Raw genomic sequence first — 26,563 nt, 5'->3', positions numbered from 1 at the left:
GTGCTGGCTTGTTTTGTCGGGCCTAGTATAGTACCATTTAACAAAGGTAACGATGGAGTTCGAGGCATAATATTGGCGGCGGATGACTGTTCTACTGTGATCGAGGCCTTGGTGTGCTTGCTCAGTTCGAATCAGAGCAGCTGTGACATATAGCATGATGTGGCATTTCCACACCCGCGTACTATTTTGTACTACTTGCTATACGCGTCCACACCAAGTAACGGCCTTTCCTCGACCATACAGACTGCATCTTATTACTTCCGCATGCGTTCGATGCGTGTCCAGCCTTCCATTGTCACGATCATGTCACAATGACGTCACATGACCCCGGATTGTGCCTCCAAGCGAGGTCACGTGGTCACGGCCAGAACCAGACCACCACCAATCCAGTTGCAAGTATCGTCGTGCAACGGCGATGATGGATCAAGAGACTTCTTCTCATTTCGAAGGGACCCATCATCCGGTCGGGTTTGTCGATCGTGTCTCCAGCCAAGCATGTCCGGCCCATATGATGGTTATAAGACCATTATTCGGGCAGACATGTCTGACCCTCGCGACAATTGATGCTGACTCCCTAAGCCATACGAAAGTCTCCATTTAAACGTCTCCTGCTGATAAACGAATACCGAAAAGTGATACCTGAAAGTTCAAGAAACCATGTCTGCCACAGCAGCACTCGCCTCGTGCATGCGTCGGGCAGCCAAAGCCCTACCCCCCATCAACAGCACATCCTTCGCCGCCAACTTCGACTGGCTAGGCCAATACAACGTGGTCTGCCTAGGCGACGGCAGCCACGGGACATCCGAATTCTACGCGGCACGCGCGGAAATCAGCAAACGACTAATCAAAGAGCACGGGTTCAAGATTGTAGCACTGGAAGCCGACTGGCCCGACGCCGAAGCCATCGACCACTACGTCCGACGATGGCCAAACCACCCCGGAAGAACAGAAGCACAAGAAACCATGTTCAAGCGATTCCCGACATGGATGTGGCGGAACCGGGAATTTCAAGATTTTGTGCACTGGCTCCGCGACTACAATGCCGGACTACCACCTAACGAAAGGGCCGGTGTCTACGGACTCGACCTCTATTCAATGGGATCATCAATGGCCGCGGTGATCAAGTATTTGGAATCCGTCGATCCCGAAATGGCCAAAGAGGCCCGACAACGATACAGCCAGCTGTCGCGGTGGGCGGGCCGAGAACACGAATATGGAATGAAGATGCGGAGTGGACGATGGAAGACATGCGAGGAGGACGTGATCAAGATGCTGCTGGAACTGTTGCGCAAGCGACTTGAGTATTCGGCCAAGATCCACGATGGCGAACACTTCCACAGCGCGGAGCAGAATGCGACACTTGTCGTCGACGCTGAGGAATATTATCGAAAAATGTACTACAGCGACGAAATCACCTGGAATCTACGCGACAGTCATATGTTTGAAACGCTCAAGCGGCTGCTTGACTTCCGCAGCCCGAACAATAAAGCCATCGTCTGGGCTCATAACTCTCATCTCGGCGACGCAAGGTATACCGACATGGGTATCTCGCGCGGCGAAATCAATTTGGGTCAACTGTGCCGCGAACACCTGGACAATGTCGTCCTAGTCGGCTGCGGCACCCACGACGGCACCGTCGCCGCCGCCCACGAGTGGGACGACGACATGCAATTCATGAAAGTCAATCCGTCCCGCGAAGATAGCTGGGAACGAGTCTGCCATGATACCGGTCTGAGCAGGTTCTTGATCGATATGCGGAAAGGCCATTGTGATGAAGACACGCGGCGCCAGTTGGCCACGACCAGACTCGAACGGTTCATTGGTGTTATTTACCGCCCTGCAACTGAGCGGTGGAGCCATTACAGTGGCGCAAAGCTGGCCCTGCAGTTTGACGCTTTTTTGTTTTTTGATACGACTCATGCGGTAGGTGCGCTCGAGAAGAAACAGCCGCATACGCCGTTGGAGGAGGCCGAGACTTATCCTTTCGGGTTGTGATGGCGCAAATAATGCTCTCTCGCACATGGTCCGTGGGTTCATGGTTCTTTTCACTTCATGGTGTACGTTGTCTACCTTAAGCTGCTGCCTCAGCTTAGTATATACATATGTATTAATATCCCATTCAAGTTCATTGTAAACACACATGCATCAAAATACCGCCACTGCAGTCAGCCCCAGGGTGGCCCTCTCTGCTCTAGATTGGTACCGTACATACTCAGAACTAGGTAAGTAGCTTGAGACAAGAACTGGGACTCGACTGTGCAGGGCATTCAAGTTCATCAATATATCGAGTACTAGTATCAATAATGAGGTATTAACGGCAAGTATGTATACGATTGTGGCTTTTGCAACCACCCAAGTCACCGCATACAACTGAGGTAGTACTGGGTCCATACCTGGTATATGTTAACTCCGCCTTAACTCCGAGCCGATTCTGAATCGATTCCAAACCGATCCCATATCGAACATATATTGGCCCTACATTAAATATCTCCTCTATCCAATGGCAACATAGCTACCTCTCAGGACTGTCGGACTGATTGCGCTGGGTCAAACCGCAAGTCATGAGGCCCAATAACAGATAGGTAACGACAAATCTGTAATTACAACTCGCATAGTACAAGGCAATCGATTGTTATACAATCAAAGTTGAGAGACTCATTGATTTTTTTTTGATTCATTTTCATGTTATGTTCATTTTCATCCCCATCGTCCGTTCGTCATCATTACTAGTAAGTACTCGGTACTGTACATATATATCATCATCAGGGATCAGTGACAGACAATCACCACATACTGTGCCAATCCATGCATGCCATCTTGTTTTCACACTGCAATGCTCTGCTCTGTACAAAAGACAGCAAAGATAAGGCTCAAGGCTAATCAAACAAGACTCTTGAAATCACCCGCCCAGACATTGATGTTGGTACAGTCAGTCTATTGATCATGTCCCAATCCAACCCCTTTTTTTTGTTCACCAAACCAGAAAAGCACAAAGATGTAAAGGCAACAAATCATAAGAAGAGAAAAACAGCAACACAACATATCATCCATCAGCCTCGGCAGTTGCTCGTGGACGAACCGAGTCGATGCCGTAGCCTGCGCCTGAGCTAGACGTAAAGTGGAGCGACATGAGAGGGGAATGAGATTCGTCGCATCAACTCTGCTCGGGCACCAAATTGTATCACCACCGAGTGTGGAGCGGAGCGGCGCAACAGACGTTGATAACCAACATCTTGCTTGCAAGCAAAACCATGTTGCTGCAACGAGACGGTCATACGGCGCGGTAACGCCTGATCTAGACTTGGCTCGACTCGGATAAGGCGCAGGAATAATGGAAACTCAGTCCATATCTCCCGGTTTCTCTCCGCAAGGAGACGAAAATTAATGGCAGTCGTCAGGCATCAATCGCTCATTTGGCATTCTTGCGCTTCTGCTTGCCGACCCAGTTGACATCAGGGTGAACGACACGCATGTGGCGGGTCAGCGCATCGTTACGCGAGAAAGTCTTCTCCTCCGTACACAGATGACACCGGACCTTCTGTTTCCGGCCATTATGAATCGTGTCTTCGTGCCGAGTCAGATCATACGGCCGTGAAAAGACAGAATTGCAGGGTTTGCCCGTGCTGGGGTTGATCCGGTCGCACCGGTGAGGACCAGCCTGCGAATTGCGCAGAGCCAGATTAGGCGACGTGGCGCCGGTGGGTGATGCCTGCTTATGGCCTTCCCTCTTGTGCTTCTGGAGTTGCGCCGGTGACTCAAACCGTAGGTGACATCCGTGGTACGTACAAGAGTAGGTGCCTGAGTCAGACGATGTGTCAACAGGGCGCTGAGTTTGCGACTGTGACTGTGACTGTGACTGCGACTGCAACTGAGGCGCAGCAGCCTGGGTTTGAGGCTGAGGCATTTGCGTCGACTGCTGACTAGAAGGTTCCGAAGGGCCTTCATCCCCAGTGGACTCCATCGACAGGAGATGCGACGGGAAGTCCGGTGTGATATCCTGCTGCTGATTGTTTTGGCTGACAAAAGGATATTGTTGAGGGATTTGCATCGAAGACTCCGAGGCTGCCAGGGTAGGTGTGGTAAAGGTCGACAAGTTTGACGGGACCCTCCGGTTGTTGTTGAACATCTGATGTGATTGATCCGGGAACAACGGAGTCTGGTTGTCATCGATGTCATGGTCATCCAACATCAACTCCTTAGGAGACACTGATGTCCGCTGTTTCTGCAAGGTCGGTGGCCGTTGCGGCGGAGCCGGCATGCTATACGGAGAATTCTGCCGGAACGGTGACTTGTCCCGCGGATTTGAGGTTGGCGAAGCCGTGCGCAGATGATCCTGCTGGGCCGCTTGTAACCTCTCAGCCATCATATTTTGTCGGTGTTGCGGCATACCCATCCGCGGGACATTGTGCTGCTGCTGCTGTTGTTGTTGTTGTTGTTGCTGGGGCTGTTGCTGCGCATGAGAGAAATCGATGTTAAAGTGTTGATCGGGGAAAACGTCTTGCAGCGATTGTTGGTACGCGGCCGAAGGGTAGCCTGCGTCAAATTGTAAGTACTCGAACAATAAATCGTCGTCGGCAGAATTCTCACCATAAACGTGCTTCTCGTCGTACTCCGGCTCGTATGTCGTCTGCGGTGTCGCAGGAGAGTTGTGACTCATTGTCGACGCCGAGTGAGGCGCGGAAAGTGAGTAAGACGCGCGGTCGTCGGTGCCTGCCGACTGTATCCTTCTCATGTCAACGGGACCTCCGAAGTTTGTAGAGTACATCATTGCAGACTCAGATTTGGCAGTATGAGGAGTTTGGTTGAAGTCAAAGTCGAAGCTGGACGGAAAGTTGGAAGAGTCGGAGGTGGCGACTATGTGAGGGTATATGGTGTTGTGGTTGAGAGGCGAAGGAGGGCCACCCGAGGTGACGGAAGAACCAGAGGAGCCTCTCTTATGAAATCTTTGGTCTTGAAAATTCTTGGGGATGGCGCTCAAGAAGCCTCCTGCGTTATACCCGTCGTTCCATCCACCGACCAAAGAACTCTGCGCCAGCATGGATGTTTGTTCTGAGGGCGTCGGCGTAGACTGTTGAACGCGGACGCTCGGGTTCGATGATTGTGAGTTTGGTGATGGTCTTTGCATATGAGAGTATGTGTAGTATGAAGGAGAGTGATAGGAAGGAGGAAAGGAGGCGAAAGGTGAGTAGGTGTTGGGTTGTATAGTTGCGATCTTGGTTTCGACGTTCGTGGATTGGTAATAGGACAGCGTGGAGGTATCGTATACTCAGTCTGGAGAAGATGCGAGAGGAGGATGGAGGGTGGCAAATGTATCTATAGTCGAGGAAGGATTTGAAGTCCCGCCGGCCAAAGACGGGGTCACCGGGGACCGGATTGGAAATAGTTGGAATGGAGCAGATGATGCAGGAACGGAGGTATCGGACGAGATGCGGGACTGGCTGAGTCAAAGCGGCAGAATCTGATTTCAGGTTTATCGACTAGTATTGAGAATTTTCTCTTCTGCTTAATGCGGCAGTGCACAGTGACCAGGAAGAGGCCTCGGTGGTGTGGTGTGGTGTGGTATGGTTGGTATGGGATTGATGGACAATTGTCGGCGGGAAGATGGAAAAAGAGCGCAGTCTCGTTTGGTTTATGCGGGCAGTCGGCAACCAAATGACGTCGTTGGACGATGATGGCAGGGTTCAAGTGGTGCACCGCTAGTGGTGGGTACAACGGATGATGCTTCAGGGTCCGCGGCCGCTACTCCGGATTGGGCCAACGCTCGCAAGAGGGTGCCAGTGCGTCCAGTCGTGATGCTCGTCGTTCAAGTTGGTGATGTGGTGATGTTCATGCTGTGATGCTCGCTCTCTTGGGCCGAGTCTGGCACATTTATCGGTAATTCTGTTGTTATCATTAGCAAACGAGAAAAGGGCTGAGCGACCAGGGCCCGCCGGACATTCGCGGCTACGACACCCTCGTGTGCAGTGCAGTGTGTCAAGGCTCGGTGCAGCCTTGGAGGTATGCATCTCTGCAATGCTACTCCCTGGCACTGCTGCATGTCGGGTACTGAAGGCAGGGTCTTGTTAGCACGACCTAGGTACGACTAAGCCCTGGGTAGTACCGCCATTCCCTGTCGTTTTGTTAGGCCGGGGTCACCGTGCACCACATTGGCTGAGTCCAGCCCTTGAGCAGAGTTTGTTTGTACGTACGATTACACTTGGCAGTCAAACTCTTACAATGCACTAGTACGATAGCGCTTCCAGTTGAGGCTGGCCAGACCAAACAGCTTCGAATCATTATTGGCTCATGGTGGCAGCCCTGTGGCTGTGTATGTTCCTTCACCAATCATCGATGCCTAAGCACTCACCCAAAGGAGGTGAGTGGTTATTACAAAATGACGCTAGGACGAGGGAATTTTTCGGCTCGTATTACCCAGAACCTGCGAGCAGCTTCCCTCTAGCTGTCGTGCGTACAACTACCGTAACTTTTAGCTCGGGTTCTAGAATTCCTCGGGCATCAACATGTGCAAGTTCAAGTTGGGAAGGCTCAGCTTGTTACTCCTCGGGGTAGCTCGCATGGGTGACCCGATTCGGTGTTGCCTGCTGCAGGCAGCTGTACTTGCATACTTTCCCAGATGTTCCATCATCTCCGAGGTGCCTCAAACAGGCATGTGTAGGCTACAATAATGGTTGGCTTGCGAGCTGACATGATTCACTTCAGATTGGTCATCGACAGCTGATGGAAGCCTCGGCTGCTGAGATAGGCATCAGTCAGTAATTGAAGTCTCTGCTCCAGTAATACCACTGCTATTCTGGCCTCGACACGCGGAATGGTGATCCAAGCTGGGTAAGGATGACATCTCATTCGCGCGCCTTTGTGATACCGATTGCAATGAAAGTGGCTTGACCCCTCGCGTCGATGCACGGCCGCGATGATCAACCAAGAAGACTCGCTGCACTGGGCAGTCTGTACGTTCCGTACATCGATCGTTGTCCATATCATCGTGTTCCATGTTTATGGATTGCGTCCCCGTGGGTAGCCGGATCCGTTGCCCGTCCTTCTGTTACTCTGGGGGATTGGCCATTATTTTTAGGCTGATTAACAGCTATATCGAGGCTGTGGTCAAGCCGAATGGACCTCAATGGTCGATCAAACTGCCAGCGACAAGTTCTGCCGTCGAAAGTGGGCGGAATTTCTCCCCGGGCCCACCCCTTGTCTCGAAAGGTCTTCTAGAAGTCGATGTGTTCATCAGTACTACTAGTAGCGGTTAGCAGATGCCAGTGATGCAGGGACATCCCAGGGTCTGTCAAGCCTGCAGTTGCAGCGCATCGGGTTGAACCCAGTTGGCCCCGCCCACCGACTCGCTCCAACGGCTCCCAGGGCTGATCTGTACCACACTGCGACTGCCGATTTGCCGGCAGTCGTTGGGTTGCAGCGATCCAGACGCCGATGCAGCGCTGGGAAAATTCTGTTGGGCGAATAACATGCTGCTGCGTGAGAGTTTGTTGGCTCTAGGAGTACCTGCAGAAGAAGAGGGTGCCAGTGGTGCTACACGGCAACTGATGCCGGCTACCGCTCGGTGCATTCCGGGAGCGTGGACTGCAGCTTGCAGCCGACCTGGTTAGCCCAAAGAAGAAGGCCCAACCAAGCCCTGCGACCGTACAATTCCGTAGAGACAAAACAATTCTGGTAGAACACACACTCCGTTCGACAGGTCGACGAGACTGCTGTCAACTGTAGGCCGCAAACGCCGAGTCTTACTTGGGAGCAGGCTACATCTCGATTCGGTGTTCCCGTGGCAGGTTTTCGAGCCCGCTTCCAAGAAAATGGTTCGGCACAGCCTGATCTGTCGTCGTTATTCAGGCCTCGACTGCTGGGACCAGGATTTTCCGGGCAACTTGTCGCTGGATCAGTCCAGTGTGGCTTGCTCATTGTGGCTTTGGAGCTGAGTTTGTCACGGGGTTGTATCCCTGCGATGTATGAGTGGCCCGAAGCCATGCACCGCCACATGTGCCACGTCCATCCGAGTCAGGAAAGGAGATCGCCGGAACAGGCAACCATTACAAGCTGTTTCGGCTTGCGTTAGGTTTGTCGCCCTGAGGCACATGGCAAGCTGGACTGTACCTACCTTTGTGTTGGTGTCACAGAACACACGACATCCGCAGGGCTGAGCTTGCGCTGTCTTCAATCTCCGCGGTGATGGGTAGTCTACGCGTCGATCTGAGATCGTACGACCTGCCGATTCAAGCATGTCATTCCGTTTCTGATAGTTTGACTTCCAAGTTGTGTACGATGCTTTGCTTGTGTATTCTCGGCCAAGAGGTGCTCAGCCATGGTGCTGACCTGTGCTTCGAGGAACAGGCTGATGATCAGGAGGACAGCTACTTCATCGAGTTCGCTGACCAGGGGACCGGCGAACGGATCGCAACCCTTCCCACTGTGGGCGTTTCGTGTTATTTGCCTTCGGGTTGCTGTTGCTGATCTCCCGCCGTGCCTCATTGCTTCAGCCTGGTCGGTATACGGGATTCATTATTGCCGGTACACGCACACTTTGGAGACCTGAACGTGTCTCAATTGTTGCTGACTGCGACATGGAAAGGAGTCGGTTTGTCAGCTCTGTCATCGAGCCGCGCCCTTTACGGCCGCTGTAGGATCTCGCATTGCACCTTTTTGAGCTTGTCTGTGATATGTTCCTGGCAGTGGCTGAAGCTCGGCCTGTGCTTAGTAGGTACTCAATCGTTGTACCAGGTCATCAACAGCGCAGTTGTGGCCTCGTGTCGTATTGCGCAAATAATTGAATCCTACAGGTGGTCATTCTCCTAGAGGCCAACAAGATGAATGCTCCTGTGATAGTGCTTCCTAGCCGTAGCAATGCTACATGGGTAATGTGATGGTGTACTAGTATGTAGTTTGTGAGGATGGCTGTGCAAGAATAAATTCCGCATAACACAAAAATATATTTATCCGCATATCAACCACACGCTCACACCACAACAACGAATAACAACAAACACACGTAAATGGTCTATCACAACCAGATTTGACCAATTGTAAGATGCCAGGTATCATCAAAGTTGTACATTCGAAGTAAACTACTGAACCACGCGTGGAATCCAATGCAGAGTCGGTCATTGCATGGCGCCGTTTCTTGCAATGCACCGAAGCCAGGCGCAGCGATGGTCACCACTCTACATCCAAGTCGAAAATGCATTCGAACGCCCTTTAAGCCACTGCAGGCAGCAGCGCAATGACGAGTACACTGTCACAGCCACGATAGATCCCGAGACTGGGCACCCTCACGTACAAGCCTGGTTCATGCAGACACCAGAATGGCATGAATACAAGAGTCACCATTGCGCACTCCTGGTATAATTTGATAATGCCTTGGAACCGAGGCCCAGTAGATCCTGCCATTCAATACTGAGACTTGAACCTCGTAGTTGGCGCCTAACGCTCTCCTGAAGAAAAAAAAAAGGCTTTACAGTATCCAAGCAGGTGATGCTGTTTCAGAAGCCGGAACTAGGCACAACACCCGTGGCATCACCGCCCAAACAGGCACCACGGCATGTCATACCTAGCGGACACCATGACAAGAGTACACCTGCGTCACAACAGCAACCACAAGTTGCCGGGAAGCCAAACAGCCGGGACGAAACTCACAAGACGGTGCCAGCCCAGACACAACCCGCCACAGCGAAGCTATCACATGACACGAGAACCGAAGGCGTACACTGCACAAGGAACAATGAACAGAATGCTTTGAAAAAGTGATTTCATGTTGATGCTGATGATTTATGTCGTTTTGACTCAGCTCGTCTGTCAACGCCACCCAGGCTGACTCATAGTAGTGCTGTGCCCGTATGATACATCAAGGCACCTGAGAATTTGCCATCCCATCATAACCATGACCATTTGACGACCCCATTGCAAGAACCCATTTGCATGTCGCCCAACACCACTCCGAAAACCAGCAAAGCAAAAAAGATGTGGCGAAACCATGCCATGGGTATGATGGCAGACATGGCTCATGCCACAGGACAATGTCGTGATAGTGTTTGAAGAATGCGCTTAACCACCGAAACCTGAAGGGCGATGTCAATATATGGAAAGATGGCAAAGACAGGCAGAAGTACGAACCGTAGAGAGTACGTCCTTGTCTCTTGAGAGCATAGACAACATCGAGCGACGTGACAGTCTTTCGCTTGGCGCTAGCGAACAAGTCAGTATATGCCAGTACAGGTATCTAGGTAGAAGAACATACTGCTCAGTGTATGTGACGGCATCACGGATGACACCCTCAAGGAAGGTCTTCAAGACACCACGGGTCTCCTCGTAGATCATGGCCGAGATACGCTTGACACCACCACGGCGGGCAAGACGTCTGATGGCAGGCTTGGTGATACCCTGGATGTTGTCTCTTAAGATCTTGCGGTGACGCTTGGCACCACCCTTGCCGAGGCCCTTGCCACCTTTGCCGCGTCCAGTCATGATGATAGAGTTGGTATGAAGTTTGGTTGGAGAAAGAGTTGGATGAAGATGAGACAGAGAGATAGAGTTGAGTCTGGGTGGTGTTGGGTTGGTTGTGGATGGAATAGAGGAAGTAGTAACTTTGATTGGGGACACGGCGGGCGGGGAGGAACTTATGCACCCCGGCAGCCCAAACCAGATCAACCACGGCACGCCAGATCAGAGCCAATCAGAATTCAGAGCCGCCTCTTGCAGTACTGCCTGCTGCGGCTCTGCTTCCAATGATTTCGCGCCCACCACTGCCTGTAATGACTGATCCTGAAGATAATAGAGGCAATGAGTCACTGCGATTATTTGCAAAGCATTAACTACAAATTATCACTTGCTGAATATACGAATTGCAGGGTTGAGCAGGTGTGCAGCGCAAGCGGGAGATCTTGAGGTGGTATGCCAAGGGGCGGGATCACCACCAATCCCAATTGGGCGAGAATAATTCTGAATCACGGGCGCCCGCAAAAAGCCGCCTGACAACGGATCAATTTACGCAGCTCTGATCTGATCACTTGTTTTTGCAACTTTCAGAGGTAGCGCGATCACTGATTATTTTGCTGCCAGTCACTGCCTCTGAACTCTGCATCACGCTTCCCCGGCATCTGGATCAGCCCGCCAAGCCTCGCTGCCTGCCCTTCCTCACCTACAAATACCTCCCTGTCCCGCCCACTCCACCACTTATCTTTCTTCCTCGTCAGCCTCACTCATCATCTCCAACCTTCCCACCTTTCATCAACAAACCCATCAACAACTCTTTACAACTTCAAGTCTTCATCTGAATATCCATCGTCATGGCTCGTACGAAGCAAACCGCTCGTAAATCCACTGGTAAGTTATCTGACAATTCAACCTCGTCGTCGCCGCAGCTTATCTGACTGAATTTAATAGGTGGCAAGGCCCCAAGAAAGCAGCTCGCCTCCAAGGCCGCTCGCAAGTCTGCACCAAGCACCGGAGGTGTCAAGAAGCCCCATCGCTACAAGCCTGGTACCGTCGCTCTCCGTGAGATTCGTCGCTACCAGAAGTCGACTGAGTTGCTCATCCGGTCAGTCTGACAAACAACTTCATCGCAGTTTGACCTAGAAAGCTAACAATTCCTACAGCAAGCTCCCTTTCCAGCGTCTTGTCCGTGAAATCGCCCAGGACTTCAAGTCTGACTTGCGCTTCCAATCTTCGGCCATCGGCGCTCTCCAGGAGTCCGTTGAGGCTTACCTCGTCTCTCTCTTTGAGGACACCAACCTGTGCGCCATCCACGCCAAGCGTGTCACCATCCAGTCCAAGGACATCCAGCTTGCTCGTCGTCTTCGTGGCGAACGATCCTAGATTATGACTGTCTCTTGATTCGTTGCCACTTGATGTGGTCAAAATGATTCAACCAGCAGACATGGGAAGTTGGGCATGATGATGGGTATCGGGGTTTTCATGAGTTGCACCGGCGAAACGGAATGAATCATATGGCTTGTATTGTTTTTCCAAAGACACAATCGGGTGGTCCTGGGGCTTCGGCGTTTCTGCTTGTATCATCACAGCAATCCAATCATACAGACATGACTTGGACACAGCAGAATGCGCCGACATCGAGATAGACGTTGAAAATACAATTCACGTCCAAACATGAATCTGTCTACTGTTTCATCAATGTAGTTTCGCTGTAGTCGATGATTTACAGGAAATCGCGCGTGTCGCCTTGTAGCTGCACGTTGCTTATCTGGCATGCCTGAATAGGGCCGATGGGGCTCTTCTAGGCTGCCGAGAGGCCCGAAATAGGGAATGGGTTGCCTAAACTGACCCGAGGTCCATGCCTAAAAAAGGCGTCATTGGGCGGTGGACCTGCGTCTTACAGCCGAATTCGGCTCAACAGTCATCGGCGCCCTGTCCGCGTCCAATCCTCCCCGATGGAAAGGTAAGAAAAGTCTTGTGTGAACAATCCCAAGTGCAACGCTTTGATGGGACGTGTCAAAGTATCATTCTCAATCATGGCACCCTACCGATGATGCTAACTCTGCAGCGGCTGACTGTCAAGATTGGTACGAGGTCGCTACGACCACGGATACCACGGGGGCGGCGGCCTCAACATGACCAGCAGCGCAGCGCATCCAATTCCAGCTCGTCGCCCAAAGAGCAGTCGACCAAGTTGACCGAGACAGCGCTTCCTCCCCATGTCCCGAACGAAGTGAGCATCCAATCTACGAAAGCGGCGGCGCGACCGGTCGATATTCCCATTCAGCTATGGTACCACCGACTGGGGCCAGTCTCGACCTTCTTCAGCTGGTTCCATCGGACTCAGGTGAAGAGGCCGTACACCGTGCAAGTATCCACGACCCTGATCACCTATCTGTGTGGTGATCTACTGGCGCAAGACATTGGAGGAGAGCCGTATGATCCGATCCGAACATTGCGGATGTTGACGATCGGGGCAGTGGCCTCGATTCCAGGATATAAATGGTACGTCTGTGACGTTCCTCCGTCGGTGAGCACCAGGCTCTACCGTGGCGAGGTGCTTCTCGCGACGAGATTGCGAGCATAGCAGAGTGTTGTGGATTGGACTGACACGAGACAAACGAAACAGGTTTCTCTGGTTGGGCAGGAACTTTAACTTCTCGTCCAAAGTTGCGTCTATTGCGACCAAAGTCGTGGTTAACCAGGCCGTGTTCACGCCGGTCTTCAACACCTATTTTTTCGGTATGCAAGCCATCTTGACCGGGGAGCCGCCTTCTGGCATCATTGCCCGAATCAAAGGCACTGTGCCCATCAGCATTGTGAACTCGCTCAAACTATGGCCTGCGGTCACGGCGTTCAGTTTTTGGTTCATCATGCCGCAATATAGATTCATGTTCTCGGGCATCTTTGCCGTCGCATGGCAGGCATATTTGAGTTTCTTGAACAGAAAGGAGGAAAAGATCGAGTTGGCTACGGATTCTTTGAGCAGACCTGTCATTCCGGAGGGAGTTCGGGTGAAGTGAGACAACAACCTACTAGACTTTATTTATGGGAGTGAAGACCAAGAATACAGGATAAAAGGGTCCCACGAGCGAATCAACAAAGATGAGGCGGACGTCCATGAAACACCATCAGGGAGCGACGGTTGGCAGTGTGGCTACCATTGCTGGGACGTTGGATAGACTCGAAGCAGAGAAAGGTCAGTTTCCCAGATAGAAGAGCAGTACGGCGCAGAAAGCCCGACAACTTGTATAGAATTACAATAGAGTCGTGGGAGCGATTGGATTGCGTCCATCCTTCATATTTTGGTGTGACACTTTGGTCGTGCGTCGAGGACGAGTCAGATGCAAGTAATAAACAAGCCCCCACGGCGCGTCTAAACAGTCGAGCGCTGCAGCAGGCAGACGGCTCCTTCTACGAGTCCTCGACCCACGATATACAAATGCCATGACTTGGCCGTTAGGTATCCTTTGTGAATCAACCATGAGCTCTTCCTCTTCACTCGTCGAAGGGTCCGTGTCTCGAGGGAGCCTCAAAGTCGCGCAGTTAGGATCATGACGCTTACAATCGCCACCACGGATCACATTCCACATTCACGCACGAGTCAGGCCTTACCATGTCGAATCTTGCGAACGGACCCGGATCTCAAGACAACGACCAACTTATGGCTGTGGACACGCCGACGATAGATCTGAACATAGCAGCCGGCAAATGGCAGGACGTGGACATCGAGGACGAATACAGCGACTTTGCAGAAGACCCTGAAGAACTCGAGATCATCGACCGTCTGCTTCTTGAGGTCGCCACCAGTCGGGCACAAGCTGTCGCGCCCGCGCCGTTGGTGGTGACGGATATCGAGGACTATGAAGCGCCTCGAGCCGTTCGTCTGCCTAAGGTGTTTGGTCACCAGGCGGCGCGTCATTGGGGCGCACAAGACCAGTCCGAGTCTTCAGAGCAGGCCATACTCGACCCGAATAGTAAGTATATACTACCGAAAGCACTTGAAACAATGCTGTTCTTACAGACGAGCTGACGCTGACCAGCGGCTAGCTGAAGCGAGACCGAGCAAAGAACGAAACCACAACGATGAACTACCACCTGAGGGAGAAGGAGAAGCAGAAGGAGATGGTCAAGGTCAGCCGGATACCACAGATACAGATACACGAAGCCTACTAGACCGATTCCGACGACCACCCAAAAAGCCGCTCTCAGTAACAGACCTCGTTTCGCCCGCCTGGTGCGAACTGCAATACTACTACGTTTTAACAAAACATGGTCGCAAAAGAAGGACTCCCGCCATGAAGCAAGGCACGGCCGTCCACCAAGCGCTGGAGGACGAAGTCCACGCCACAGTCGAGGTGACAGTGACCAAAAAGGAAGATAGCTGGGGTCTGCGAATATGGAATGTCATACAGGGTCTAAGAACGCTGCGTGCCACGGGCAGAACTAGAGAGCTGGAGGTCTGGGGATTTATTGGTGGCGAGCTGGTCAATGGGGTGATTGACGAGTTGAGCTACGAATGTCCCGACCCGAAACTGGAAAAGCAGAGTTTAAAGCATTTGCTGTCGAGTTCGAAGCAGGACTCTGAGAGGTTTCTGCTGCCGGAATATCAGGCCAGTATAAGGGATTACCTTGTGACCAGCACCAGCACCAGCACCACCGACATGAGGGCACAAGGGCAGACGTTGACTGAAGCACTTACAAACAACAATGACAAAAACTCGAACTCTCAATCCCATACTAGTGACTCTGACTCTTCCACAACGACACGAAGAGAGGATAAGGATGGGCAAAAGAGAATCTATATCACCGATGTCAAAACTCGAGGGACGTCAACTCTTCCCACAGGATCCAGCATCCGCCCGACGATCGTGCAGCTGCACTTGTATCACCACATACTTGAGAATCTGGCCCTGGGCCATTTTTCTCTTGACCACCTCGCATCGCGGTACGATTTGGATGTGCGAGAGACTTTTTCTGATTCCTTTATTGCCCAGATTGGCAATCTCAACCAAGAAGAAGGGTTTGAAAACATACCTCATTCCGATGACATGGATTGGACCTCGACTCAGGATTCCATGGACATATTACTACAACACAACAACCTCGCCAGTCTTTGGGAGTTTATGCTGTCCCAATTGAAACAAACGTTTCTGGTTTCTTCTCCCGACACTGCTTCTTCAACCCCTCAATCGCTCTCCCAACTCTCAACTCCAGCCTCGTTTCCAACTCGTCTCTCACCACTATTGACGGCGCGGTACGTCGATTCCAAGACCGGATCGAAGCTACTCGGCAGCAAATCAATCATATTCAACCCGTCGTTCCTGAAATCGTATCTCTATGATGTCCTGGCGTTCTGGAAGGGCGAACGCTCTCCAAAGGGTGTCGAGGTCCATGATGCTTGGAAATGTCGGGTTTGTGAGTTCCGAGATGGCTGTGAGTGGATCCATGAGAGGAATGAGTTGAGGATCAGGGAGGTTGAGGAAAGGAGGAAGATGAGGGAAGCTGCTGGTGTCGAACAGACACACGGTGACGCCGACGCTGCTGCTGGGCAACAAGCTGCCGATGGAGGAGGATCATCGAGAAGAAGTCGGGTCTAGGCTTACGGAGCGAAGCGAGGTAGGGATTGGTTTATGACTTGTAACAATAGATGAACAAGATAACAAGACATGAGTCTTGAGCCTTTTCAGCTGATGTTGGAATGAGCAAGGATTGTCATCTCATCCATTAGTCTGTACAGTTCGGCGTCCCGAGAGATACTAGTAACATACATGCATGAATTATTACATCCTGACTGACTGCCATGTTATGATGTGATCCGGATTTTTGTGTCGGTGAGTAGTGGTCAGTTGTATGGCTATTGTTATTGAATTGGGAGGCGCAGGTGGGATAGAAATAATATAAAAATACCCGTACAAATCCGGACAATCGATAGGTATCAAAATATACATATCCACACACGCGCTTACACCATGCATGAACTACATGTACTCACCAGTCGGCCCAACGATCTCCCCACGATGATGGTGTCCGTATAGTAGTAGTCCTGCAATGTCTGTGACTGACTACCGGTGTAATGACTCATCAATGTCACTTCTACAGTAGTTTTTGGGTTGATACTGTAGATAGGCCGCAGAAGCCTAGCCGTCCCCCGCCGTCTCTGGGCGACGGACGGTAAGGGCGAAAATCAACAAATCCAGGCCTGAGCTAATCCATCCATCCGTTGGCGACGAGGATATCCTGCTTGGAGTTTTTCAATACCATATTCAGGTCGCTACTATATACATATGTATACTGTATGTGGACGGGCACCTGTTACCCCCTATGTACGTGTCATATACGTGCACGTCTCATCTCCCTTCCACCGGCTCACCACTTTAGGCCCCCGAACACCCATTCCCCCGGGATGTCCCTGGCCACTGTCCTTCTCACCACGGATAACTCCTCTTCTCATCCTCCTTATCCAAATCCAACCCTCTATCAATCTGCTCCTGATGTTTTTTGTCAAGGTACTCCAACAAGACATCACCATACTTCTCCTTCCCCTTATACCGACTCACATCATCACCCCAGGACCTCACAGCACTAGCCAACCGTCCAGGAACATAATCCTCCTCCGCAATCTCGGTAACCGGCAAAAAATAAGTACGAATCGTAAACACGACACCACCGCTCTTGGGCAACCGCCGCAACGTCTGGCGCTCAGAGCGGAAATAATGATGCTGGATCGCTCGATCCTTCTCCGCCGTGTTCCAGCTGATGCCATCTGAATCCTCGGATCCAATCGAATGCGACCAAGCGAGATTATCATCGACCTGCAGGAAATAATTGTTGCGAGCAACCAATTCCTCCGGCTTAAGTCTCCTGAAAAAGTTCATCATTCCTTTTTCCAGCTTCTCGCGGAACTGGGGTACGTCGCCGCTCGTGTGGATTTCAGACAGTGGCATGCCGTATTTGTCCTCCAGGCGCCAAAAGCCAGCTAACAGGATCGACCCGGCAAGCAAGTAATACTGGCCGTCGGGCCGTTCGATCATGATGGCCAAATCGTCCTGTGTTAGGCGGCCGCATGTTTGCATTGGGTCTTCGGGCAATGGGCGCGATGTCGTGTCTAGTTCCTCCCCCGACCAGAGGTTTTTGATTCCTTTGGAGGTGCGTTGGTAGAGGGTTGGGTATCGGTCACAGAGGTATTCGCGCAGTTCTTCGAGTAGTTCTACCGCAGCGGGATATGCTTCGGGGGCGGTTCTGCAGCATTTGGAGCCGCGTTCGAGAATCCGTCGTTGCTTGTCGGAGTGGTAGCGGGGATATTGGTTGTCTAGTTCGATCCAGTCTTCCCATTTCACATTCCTCAAGCCCATGGTGATGAAGTATTTTGGGCCGTATCGGAAGGGTCGGTAGGGGAGTGGTTTGGTCGTTTCGATCGACCAGTTGGGGTAGGGTGGTGGGGTGGGTCGTTTGAATGATGATGGTGGCCATGTTCCTGGTTGGCGGGCTGAGGTGGCGGGTTTCGTGTACGGTGCCTTTTCGACCGTGGATGGAGTTGATGGTCTGGTGGTGGTAGGGGAATTCAAATGGCGAAGGTATAGATGGCGTGAAATGGCAACGATGGCACATAGCAACAAGGCAAAGAAGAAGAAGGCAATCTCTTTTTGGAACGAGGGTCTTTGAGAGAGAATGCGAAGTTCCTGTTCGGCTGCCTTCAAGACCGACGAGCAGTGTTGGGCCGGTTCTTGGAGGTGTGAACTGGCTCGGTCGATGTAAGGGTGTGCCCTGGCGGCCAGGTCTGACAAGAACCGTTTGGGGAATCGGGTGTCCATTGTGTTACGAGTAGGAAGAACCAAGATATGCCTTACCTACAACGAAAGGTGGAAGTTGAATGAACTCAACTCAGCGGGAGGGCATGGCCGGGGTTAGATATGTATAAGACTTCCCAGCATGAGGGAGCATATCCTCGAGTCGACATGCCGATCCTCCACTGGTGTTGACACTTGTGACCTGCATACATAGGGGTTCGAGCGTTCGCATTGCCTTACCACGCTTGTTATCGCAAATGCCCCTCGAAACCCTTATCGTCGACCATCCATGCAACAGTGCGGTCCGGATTCAGCCAATCACATGGTCGGATTCTGCTGGAACAAAATGCCACATCGGGAATAGTCTGGTTTTCTCCGCAGGAGCTGGCCGTTGCGGCATCTCACCACGAGAGCCTGCTGCGCAGCAGGGTATTGGGTATTCCGACGAAGCGAAGGGACGGTGGTGGCCAATCTCGACGACATATGGGCCAGTCAGATACTCAATGTCTGGGGTCATACTCGCGTCTTCCAGATGCCGAAGTCTTGTTCAATTCATTATGATGACCATTCAACTCGCAATGCTCTGCCTTTGCCGCAAAAGACAGTGCTCGCCCCAATGTCGACGATACTTGGGTGGAATGACTGAGACCTCTGGAATCCAAATTGTCCGTGCCACGATTCCCGTCCTGGCGGTATCCAGAAACGGGGCACACGTAACCCTTTCCCAGCCATCATCCATGACATACAGTGGCTCATGCTCGGTGGGTTCAGTGCCAGGCATGTAAGAGTCAACCAGGTAGGTACAGTGCTTCACATCAGTATATTTGCCCGGATCCTCTCGGTTCAGGTCATTCATTCCCGAAGGGACGAGCCAAGTCCCCGGAAAGAACCCAAATCCTGTTCCGGCCTCACGGAACTCTCCAGGCAACAGTCCATCAAATTCGCTCTTAACGAACTTTGCATGCATATCGTGAGGCAGGAAGTGAGACGATGGAAATCGATACCAATCCTTACCAAAGCAGACTGTGTCGCCAGTTCTCGTTGCGTTCGCAGTTTCGAGGGCTTCATAGATCTGCAGAGGCGCGCGATAGGCACTGACTGTGCCGATGATTCGCAACAACCCAGCGTTGACAGCAACAAAGACGGTGGACAGAATAGCGACCAGTTTCAGCTTGGCCGGGATTCTGCCAAAAATCACCGAATCCGACGAACCAACCCACGCCAGAAGCGAGTGGAATGCCATGGCAGCGTTCAAGGCAAGGAACGGGTAGGCTGGGAACATAAACCTCTCTTCCTTGTGGGGTTGGGCAGTGAAGATCGCCAGCCAGAGGTAAAACGGCGTGATAAAGGTCAACGTCCTAAGCAGTGATTGTTTCGTGGTATGTTGTCTCAAGACGATCCACTGGAAGAAAAGCAGTGGCCCCGATCCCAAAGCGAGAATGAACCAGATGTTGAAATTGAGGAGCAGGTTGCGGACATAATAGTCCCAGGGCTCTGTTCCAAATATGTTCGGACCACGGTCCTTGCCACCGAAGACATTGTACGCCACAATGCGCCATGGGACGACAATGACCTTGTGGTAGAAAAATGTGTCGATGCTGACCTGCAAGGCCAAAACAACCAGACAACGGACGGCGCCGTCAAGATACCTCCTGAAGGTGTCGAAAAGGTCCACTCGACCTACCACAGCAATCAGCCAATCCTCAATGACGAATGGCAGGATGAGAGCTCCGGCGAAGGGCCAGCCAAGCAAAGCCCCAATGCCGAACCACATGATGCCTGTTGCGGTTTTTGGACCGCCATGCCAGTCCATGAAGCACGTCAGGCCGAGGGTGGATGTGTACATGGCAAAGCTGGACGGCAAGAAGGCAGCTGAAGCATAAAAGAAACCGGGAGTGACGGCGACAATCATCAGGTATATTATGCCAACCCTCGGATTGAGAGCTCGAGATATGGCCGAATAGAGCCGGACCTCGCTCGCTGCACAGATGAAGGCTAGGAGGGTTCGCAAAGCATAGAACTCAAAGGTCTTGGACTGTTCAACGAAGCTCAAAATCTTGGCTGGAATAGCGTGGATGGCGATGTATGCCCAGCTGCGAATGCCAAATTCGGGAGAATACTCCCATGTTTGAAGGCCATAGCCATGGGTCAGATAGTGCAATGGCTCCCAGTAGTTGAACGTCTCGTCACAGTCCTGGATTGGAGCATAAAGAGCAGCGAGCAGATGTGACGCAAAGCACGTGTACAGGGCGACATTCAGAGGGAGATAAAATCTGATAGCTGCTGGTCGTGGATCGGATTGAGGCTTCGCTCTACTGACGGTCAGTGGGAGTCCATTTCAGGAGCATGCCAGAGCACTGGTTACCCTTTTCGCACTTGAACCGGATCTGTCCCTCTGTTTACATACTCTGGACTTGGGTCCATGGTGTGATATTATGGGACAGTGTGATTCCGTCAAGAGGTAGGAGGACAGTTTTTCCCAACAAACTTGAACAGTGGTTCAAGTTGGATGAGCCATGAGGCCATATTCATAGAGTTGAGGTTGAGGTTGAGGCGTCTCAGGCTGAGGTTGGTGTCCTTTCCGAGGAAATGTAGGTGCCGCTTTTGTCGACCACATACTAACCGTATTAGTCCGTCTACCTCCCTGCTGCATCGACACCGACCACGCTCACGAGAGCGACTTTGGTAGAAAATACCTCATATTCCTTTATATCATCGTGTGATTAAGTCAATAGATCCTTAGGTAGTATCACAGACGGTTACGGGCTGGACCAGTGAGAAGAATTGCTGCCCGAGATATCCTAGACTTCCATCCAAATTCCAGCTCTAGTCGAGTCCGTGTCCAAGTCCGAGTCGAATCGCGTCGAGTCTTATCTACATACCTACCCTCCAGAACGATTGTGCACGCCTTGAGACCTTGGACTCCTGATAAAAGAAACATAGACGGTCTTGACGGAAGCGGACATGTCATCGTATCTTCTCGTCCCAAACTGGATGTAGATACAAATAAATGCCCCTCTCTGTTGTGGGAATCATTTGGCAACTTGTATACCGTGCGCGCGAGCCCGTCTTAACACAATGACCGGCTCGGCCTCGCCACAGACATTGTAAGAACATCAATATCATCCCCAATCCATTTCTGTACTTGTCCTCATCATTACCATCGTCACTTGCCGCTCAAAAGTCTGCCTCATGCGCCTTGTCCTTGTACACAGTCTTTTTCTCATCTGGTTGAGCAAATTCAGGTCCAAATTCAGGTCGTCCATGCTGGGCATGTCCACCCACGCCGGTGCCGTCATCGACATCAACGCTGCCTATTGATCGTTCCTCGTCGTAACCTTCACCATCATAGACGACCGAGAACTGCCGGTCCGCGGCGTCAGGTTTCTCACACCAAACAGTGCTTGTCGCAGGAATAGGCTTCCACCAGCACAGAAGATAATAGACGGCCATGGAGACGATGAGGCCACAGAAGAAGTTGAATCGATAAATGTAGACGGCGCCCATGGGCATCTGAATGGTATTGGGGTTAGCAAAATGCAACTCCAAAATTGCTAGGAAAAGCGAATGAATTACTCACAGGACCCTCCGTGCCGATGGCGTCCACGAAGCCCACGACATTGATTGCTATGCCACAGATGTAAGCGACATAACCGCGCCAGGACCACCCCATCCAGTAGTAATAGGGTGAGGCATGATGCGCCTGGTAAAGCCCCTTGAGGTCAAGATACCCTTTTCGGACAATGTAATAATCGCAGAGGATGACACCGGCAATAGACGACAGGAAGACCGAATACGCGGACAGATACGTGGTAAAATTGTTCGACGAGCTGAGCAAGTTCCAGGGACACATGCACAGACCGATAATGGCGCAGATGTAACCTCCGCGGCGGATGTTGATATATCGAGGAAGCAAGGCTGTCATGTCGGTACCGGCTGACACGCTGTTTGCTGCAATGTTCGTGCCCAGTTGAGCCAACACAAATGCAGCCGCAATCACAAACACACCAAATCGCTCGGCTCCTGTTGCGTCATCCAGGAGGAACTGTGAGAGGAGGTCGAGAGGATTCCAGATGGCATTGCCGTAGATCACAGTGGACGATGACGACACAATGATCCCGATGAAGGAAGTGACGGCGAATCCGATGGGGATTGTAAAGAGTTGCGACCAGAGTGCCGCAACTGGTCGGTTGGCGAACCGGGTGAAATCCCTGGGAAAGATCAGCCATGAAGCACAGCCTTTGCAGGTTCAGTCACACTTACGAGTCGTTGACAATGAGAGTTGCAAAATTGGCAATGGAACTCATGATTCCCGAGATCCAACCCCAAGCTAGTTTCGATCCGGTTGATGTCGCTGGTTGATGAACAACTAAAGGAAGTCAGAATCATGGCATAACAAAAAGCATTCTCATCCATGGTGCTCACTAGGACCGATTCCATGTGCTCTTGCAATGGCCCAGCCAAAAAAGGCCATGCCAGCACATGGCACAAAGTATGCCTTGACTGTAAAGAGATGTCGAATCTTGTGGACTGGGAAGTAAATGGCTGGTAGAGACCCGACCCAGAAAATGAAGAAGCCAACAAAATCTCTAGTGGTCGTGCCTGATCCAGGGATTCCGTTGTGGAGAGTATAGAACGACGGCCACTACAGGTCGTAGTTAGCAACGTTCTATGGTGTGATGACACGTCGACCTTGTCAAGACTTACAATCGCTCTGATCATCAGAGTCACACATTGGCCGCCTATCCAAGATTGAACGCCATACCAGACGCACGCCATCCCTAAGGTACATGTCAGCAACGGCCATTTCTAGAATGGCGGTAATATTGAAATCTTACCTGCGCGGTTGAAGACAGGCCACAAGGAGCCCCAGATACCAAAAGAGGCCCGTGACATGACCGGAAACGAGATGTGGTACACGGCACCAATGCGCCCAGTCAGGCAGATGAAGACGGCGGCGATAAAGTAACCTATCCACACACAAAGCCATGCTTGCCACCATGCGAGACCGCCACCAACGATACTCGAAGAAGCGATCATCCAAGTGTTGATGTTGAACGAGTCAGCAATCCAAAACCCTGGCGAGCACCCGTCAGCAAGCAGCGTCAACTTGATAGTGACTGAGAGACCGTCTTCTTACCGACAAAGTTCCAAGGTCCCCATTGACGGCGTTCTGGTTCCACGGGCTTTAAATCCTCGTTGATCAACATCAACTGGGCGCTGGTGAGGCCAGGTTCCTGGCTGGTGGCCAACTTCGACAGCACATCAGCTGCCTTAGTATTTCTGAATCTCGCCATGGTGAAAGTGATTTGCCGTTGTGTAGCGGTGGGCAGTAAAAGGAAGAGCCCACGAAGGGCGATGCCACTCAGGCTCTCTTCTGACTTATCGTTGTCAAGCACAGGCCGTATCCCAGGAAATTGTACCTGAGAGCGTTCTAGTAGTGGTTCGGAATCTTCACAAGGGGAAGATCGTGGCAATAAGCCCGATGAGGTGGTCGCGATAGTCTCTAATTCTATGTCGATGTCGCGGGCCGATGAGACCATAAAAGGGATTTAAATGGGTCTTGAAACAAAAGCAATAACCTGGCCGTTCATATCGTCGTAAGCGGATAGGCGACTAAGGTTGATGTCACACTGCCGAACGACGACCGGACAAGTATGCAGCGTTATCAGTAAAGTCGCGCAGGGATCATAAGGCTAGGTGAGGGCAACTCGAGGGCTAGTGCGGTGTAGCGCTCGACAGCCAGCCTTGGGGAGACCGGGGGTAGCCCTCTAGAAGGAGAGGCAATTGGACGGAGAAGATGGTTCGAGGTCAAAGATCTCATTCGGACAACGACTGTCAAATCGTCGAGCGAGACACAAGCCAAGCCGAACGACTAGGGAGAAAGACACAAAAAGGCGAGTCCCGTTGGTCTCGTGGTTATCATCAGGTTTTTTGAAGATTTTGTCTTGCACATGAGTCGGGTCCAGCATACGAGAATGGCCCGTGGGATCTGGATATTGCTCCACACTCGTGATAGCAGCCACTGGCGGACCCTGCACATCCATGGCTGAACCGTCGTCATAACCAGCTATTCTCACCGCGTCTTCGTGCCACTGATCGGCGGTTTGTGTTGATCACTAACTCCAGACTTCGGGCGCAACAGGAGGGCATCATAATATGCATCCATGCGACGATATGTTGGCTGCTAACAGACTCGATGCCATGGGAGACAGTCTTTCTACAACATCAATGTTCTTCAACTGGCCTATGGGCTCCCGCGCGTCCGCTCTTTCTCGCGCTGTGGATTCCGGGGGTAGCATTGGGGCCAGACCACGATATGTGGCACCAGCGAGTGGAGGATAGGCGCTGGCGATGCGAAAATCGCCCAACGAAAGCATCTTCAAGATAACAAACGAGGGCCGTAACGGAAGGATGGACCGCGTCGGGTGAGCTCCAGTGGCGGGTGGTTGAGGAGTTAGCGAAAGATAAAGATCAGTGCATGACTTGATGCAATCAAGTAACTTGAACCCCAGGAATTTGGGCCGCGTGCCAAGCACTGTCAGTGCACTGTCCTATCGTCTTATCTCTTATCGCCTTATCAGTTTACCACAACTTTAGATGTTGTTGTGAAGGATCACAATATATGGGACAAAGTATATCGTATATTACGGGTGTTGTGTGCCAGAGCGACCGCAGGTAGCCACACAGCAGGGTCAACTTAGCGACCGTTTCCTGGGGTATACTCGGCAGTTGCTCTCAGTCAGCTTCCATCACAGCGGCGCTCGGAGCCATCGCATGGCCTTGTCAGGTTAGAGCCTGTAGAGGACGAACTGGTCGCTTCTGCCTGCCGATACCCGGCATTCTAATCCATGCTAGATCGCGCGGTGTCGGGTCGGTTTGGTCTGGTACCACCTGAAACTGAACCGGATTGCTTTGAACTGGTCAAAGCTGGCGGCTGTCTTGTTGTCGTTCCCGTACAGTGCGGGCAAGCTGGAAGGCTGACCATTCAAACCGCTGCCGCTGCCTCACAATATGGGTCAACGGAAGAAAGCATAAGAAGCCACAAGCTGAATTGACGCCAGCAAGTTAACTCCAGTACAACATCAACATAGCCACCGAAGTATCTTGTTAATAATCCTCGGCAGGAATTTCTTAACCACCTTTTCCACCTGATCCGTTTGGCTTTGTTGTCCATGCTGTTGCTGTTGCTGATGCTGTTGCTGGTGAGGTTGCGACGGATACTGTTGATATGCCTGCTGCTGTCCATATCCATACCCTTGTTGCCCAGTTTGCTGCTGATACGCCGGCTGCTGCTGCGGTTGATAGCCTCCCGCCCAATTCCCATTATTCCCACCTCGTAAGTCGACATATATTCTGCCTTCATTCGGTTCCGTGCGATACTGTAGCCCCAACTCCTTGCAGACCTGTTCGACTCTCGGCTTGAGTTTCTGTATATGTCCATCGCTATGGTTGCCCTTGCCAACCACGACATGTAAATGGTCCTCGCCGTGCGCCTGAGCATACCGGATCCGCTCTTCCAGTATATCTTCCGCTTCTTCGACGTACTGGCCATGCAGATCTATCGTGTCCGGAGCGACTCTGCCGGGCGCATTGTTTTCTCGAAAGATAAACTCGGACGCTTGTTTGTTGTATTCTTCCATTTTTCGACCGTGCGCTTTGCCTTCCTCGGACAGCGCGTGGGCTGCTGCCCCGTCGCCGCGCTTATAGGCTTCTTGGGACCGTGCCAGACAGGATGATCGTTTGGCTGCTTCTTGTCGTGCGAGATCACGGAGGCGGTCGTATTCGCGCTCGGCTTCGTCGGATTGACTTTCGCGATTGAATGCTGTGCGAACAGAGATTAGTTGAGCGCTTCGCGACATTGCATTGAATCTTTTGAAATTCCATGCGCGGTGCTATAGTAGCTTACGTTTTGTTCCTATACGTGTCGCATGCCGCGTCGACATTTCGTAAGACATTTCGCCTGGTCAGCAGCAGCTGATGCCTCCGTTTCGTCGCGAGTAGATAGATGACTTTGCGCAAACGGTGACCGCAAGTTGGGCGCTCTGTGAGATTCTGAAGTACCTAAGAAAATGGGCAAATGGTGTACAGTAGATTTAATGTATTGGCGTCGCACAGAGTAAATGACCGAAGCAAACAGGGACCAACGCCGAAGACGCGATGCGATGCGCGGTCAGATCAGATCAGATCAACCGATCGATCAGATCAATTGATGGGAGCTCCGCCTGCCCGGAAATTGGCCGGTCTGACAAGCGGAAAGCTGAACGCGGCACACGGCTCGATCCGTTGCTGACAGCTTGTCAGACGAGACCTTTATCCCCAGACACGGCACGACTGAT

General features: G+C 51.8%; 10 protein-coding genes across 10 annotated transcripts; 4 read left to right on the top strand and 6 right to left on the bottom strand.

Moving 5' to 3' along the window:
- Nucleotides 1–657: 657 nt before the first annotated feature.
- On the top strand, nt 658–1,995 carry HMPREF1120_01819 (uncharacterized protein; the record flags this gene model as incomplete). Its single annotated transcript, XM_009155844.1, has 1 exon — nt 658–1,995. One exon carries the CDS (start codon nt 658–660, stop codon nt 1,993–1,995), a length of 1,338 nt encoding a protein of 445 aa, XP_009154092.1.
- Nucleotides 1,996–3,409: 1,414 nt separating this feature from the next.
- Nucleotides 3,410–5,038, bottom strand: HMPREF1120_01818 (26S proteasome regulatory subunit N4; the record flags this gene model as incomplete). Its single annotated transcript, XM_009155843.1, has 1 exon — nt 3,410–5,038. One exon carries the CDS (start codon nt 5,036–5,038, stop codon nt 3,410–3,412), a length of 1,629 nt encoding a protein of 542 aa, XP_009154091.1.
- A 4,955-nt stretch (nt 5,039–9,993) lies between these two features.
- On the bottom strand, nt 9,994–10,467 carry HMPREF1120_01817 (uncharacterized protein; the record flags this gene model as incomplete). The annotated part of the gene is made up of 3 exons (XM_009155842.1): nt 9,994–10,061; nt 10,117–10,187; nt 10,241–10,467. The coding sequence occupies 3 exons, from the start codon at nt 10,465–10,467 to the stop codon at nt 10,048–10,050; spliced, it is 312 nt and encodes a 103-aa protein (XP_009154090.1). The 3' UTR covers nt 9,994–10,047.
- An 821-nt stretch (nt 10,468–11,288) lies between these two features.
- Nucleotides 11,289–11,817, top strand: HMPREF1120_01816 (histone H3; the record flags this gene model as incomplete). Its single annotated transcript, XM_009155841.1, has 3 exons — nt 11,289–11,325; nt 11,386–11,539; nt 11,598–11,817. 3 exons carry the CDS (start codon nt 11,289–11,291, stop codon nt 11,815–11,817), a joined length of 411 nt encoding a protein of 136 aa, XP_009154089.1.
- A 670-nt stretch (nt 11,818–12,487) lies between these two features.
- HMPREF1120_01815 (uncharacterized protein) lies at nt 12,488–13,457 on the top strand (the record flags this gene model as incomplete). The annotated part of the gene is made up of 2 exons (XM_009155840.1): nt 12,488–12,939; nt 13,064–13,457. 2 exons carry the CDS (start codon nt 12,488–12,490, stop codon nt 13,455–13,457), a joined length of 846 nt encoding a protein of 281 aa, XP_009154088.1.
- An 840-nt stretch (nt 13,458–14,297) lies between these two features.
- On the top strand, nt 14,298–16,034 carry HMPREF1120_01814 (uncharacterized protein; the record flags this gene model as incomplete). The annotated part of the gene is made up of 2 exons (XM_009155839.1): nt 14,298–14,411; nt 14,478–16,034. 2 exons carry the CDS (start codon nt 14,298–14,300, stop codon nt 16,032–16,034), a joined length of 1,671 nt encoding a protein of 556 aa, XP_009154087.1.
- An 828-nt stretch (nt 16,035–16,862) lies between these two features.
- Nucleotides 16,863–18,248, bottom strand: HMPREF1120_01813 (alpha-1,2-mannosyltransferase; the record flags this gene model as incomplete). Its single annotated transcript, XM_009155838.1, has 1 exon — nt 16,863–18,248. The coding sequence occupies one exon, from the start codon at nt 18,246–18,248 to the stop codon at nt 16,863–16,865; it is 1,386 nt and encodes a 461-aa protein (XP_009154086.1).
- A 544-nt stretch (nt 18,249–18,792) lies between these two features.
- Nucleotides 18,793–20,648, bottom strand: HMPREF1120_01812 (alpha-1,2-mannosyltransferase; the record flags this gene model as incomplete). Its single annotated transcript, XM_009155837.1, has 2 exons — nt 18,793–20,536; nt 20,590–20,648. 2 exons carry the CDS (start codon nt 20,646–20,648, stop codon nt 18,793–18,795), a joined length of 1,803 nt encoding a protein of 600 aa, XP_009154085.1.
- A 753-nt stretch (nt 20,649–21,401) lies between these two features.
- HMPREF1120_01811 (NCS1 family nucleobase:cation symporter-1) lies at nt 21,402–23,521 on the bottom strand (the record flags this gene model as incomplete). The annotated part of the gene is made up of 7 exons (XM_009155836.1): nt 21,402–21,737; nt 21,805–22,435; nt 22,488–22,593; nt 22,650–22,869; nt 22,932–23,005; nt 23,063–23,302; nt 23,365–23,521. 7 exons carry the CDS (start codon nt 23,519–23,521, stop codon nt 21,402–21,404), a joined length of 1,764 nt encoding a protein of 587 aa, XP_009154084.1.
- Nucleotides 23,522–25,309: 1,788 nt separating this feature from the next.
- HMPREF1120_01810 (uncharacterized protein) lies at nt 25,310–26,086 on the bottom strand (the record flags this gene model as incomplete). Its single annotated transcript, XM_009155835.1, has 1 exon — nt 25,310–26,086. One exon carries the CDS (start codon nt 26,084–26,086, stop codon nt 25,310–25,312), a length of 777 nt encoding a protein of 258 aa, XP_009154083.1.
- Nucleotides 26,087–26,563: the final 477 nt, after the last annotated feature.

The sequence above is a fragment of the Exophiala dermatitidis genome (genome assembly GCF_000230625.1).
Source record: "Exophiala dermatitidis NIH/UT8656 unplaced genomic scaffold supercont1.2, whole genome shotgun sequence".
Taxonomy (NCBI): Eukaryota; Fungi; Ascomycota; class Eurotiomycetes; order Chaetothyriales; family Herpotrichiellaceae; genus Exophiala; species Exophiala dermatitidis.
The sequence above is the reverse complement of the archived record's forward strand: the minus strand, read 5'-3'. Positions and strand labels throughout refer to the sequence as shown.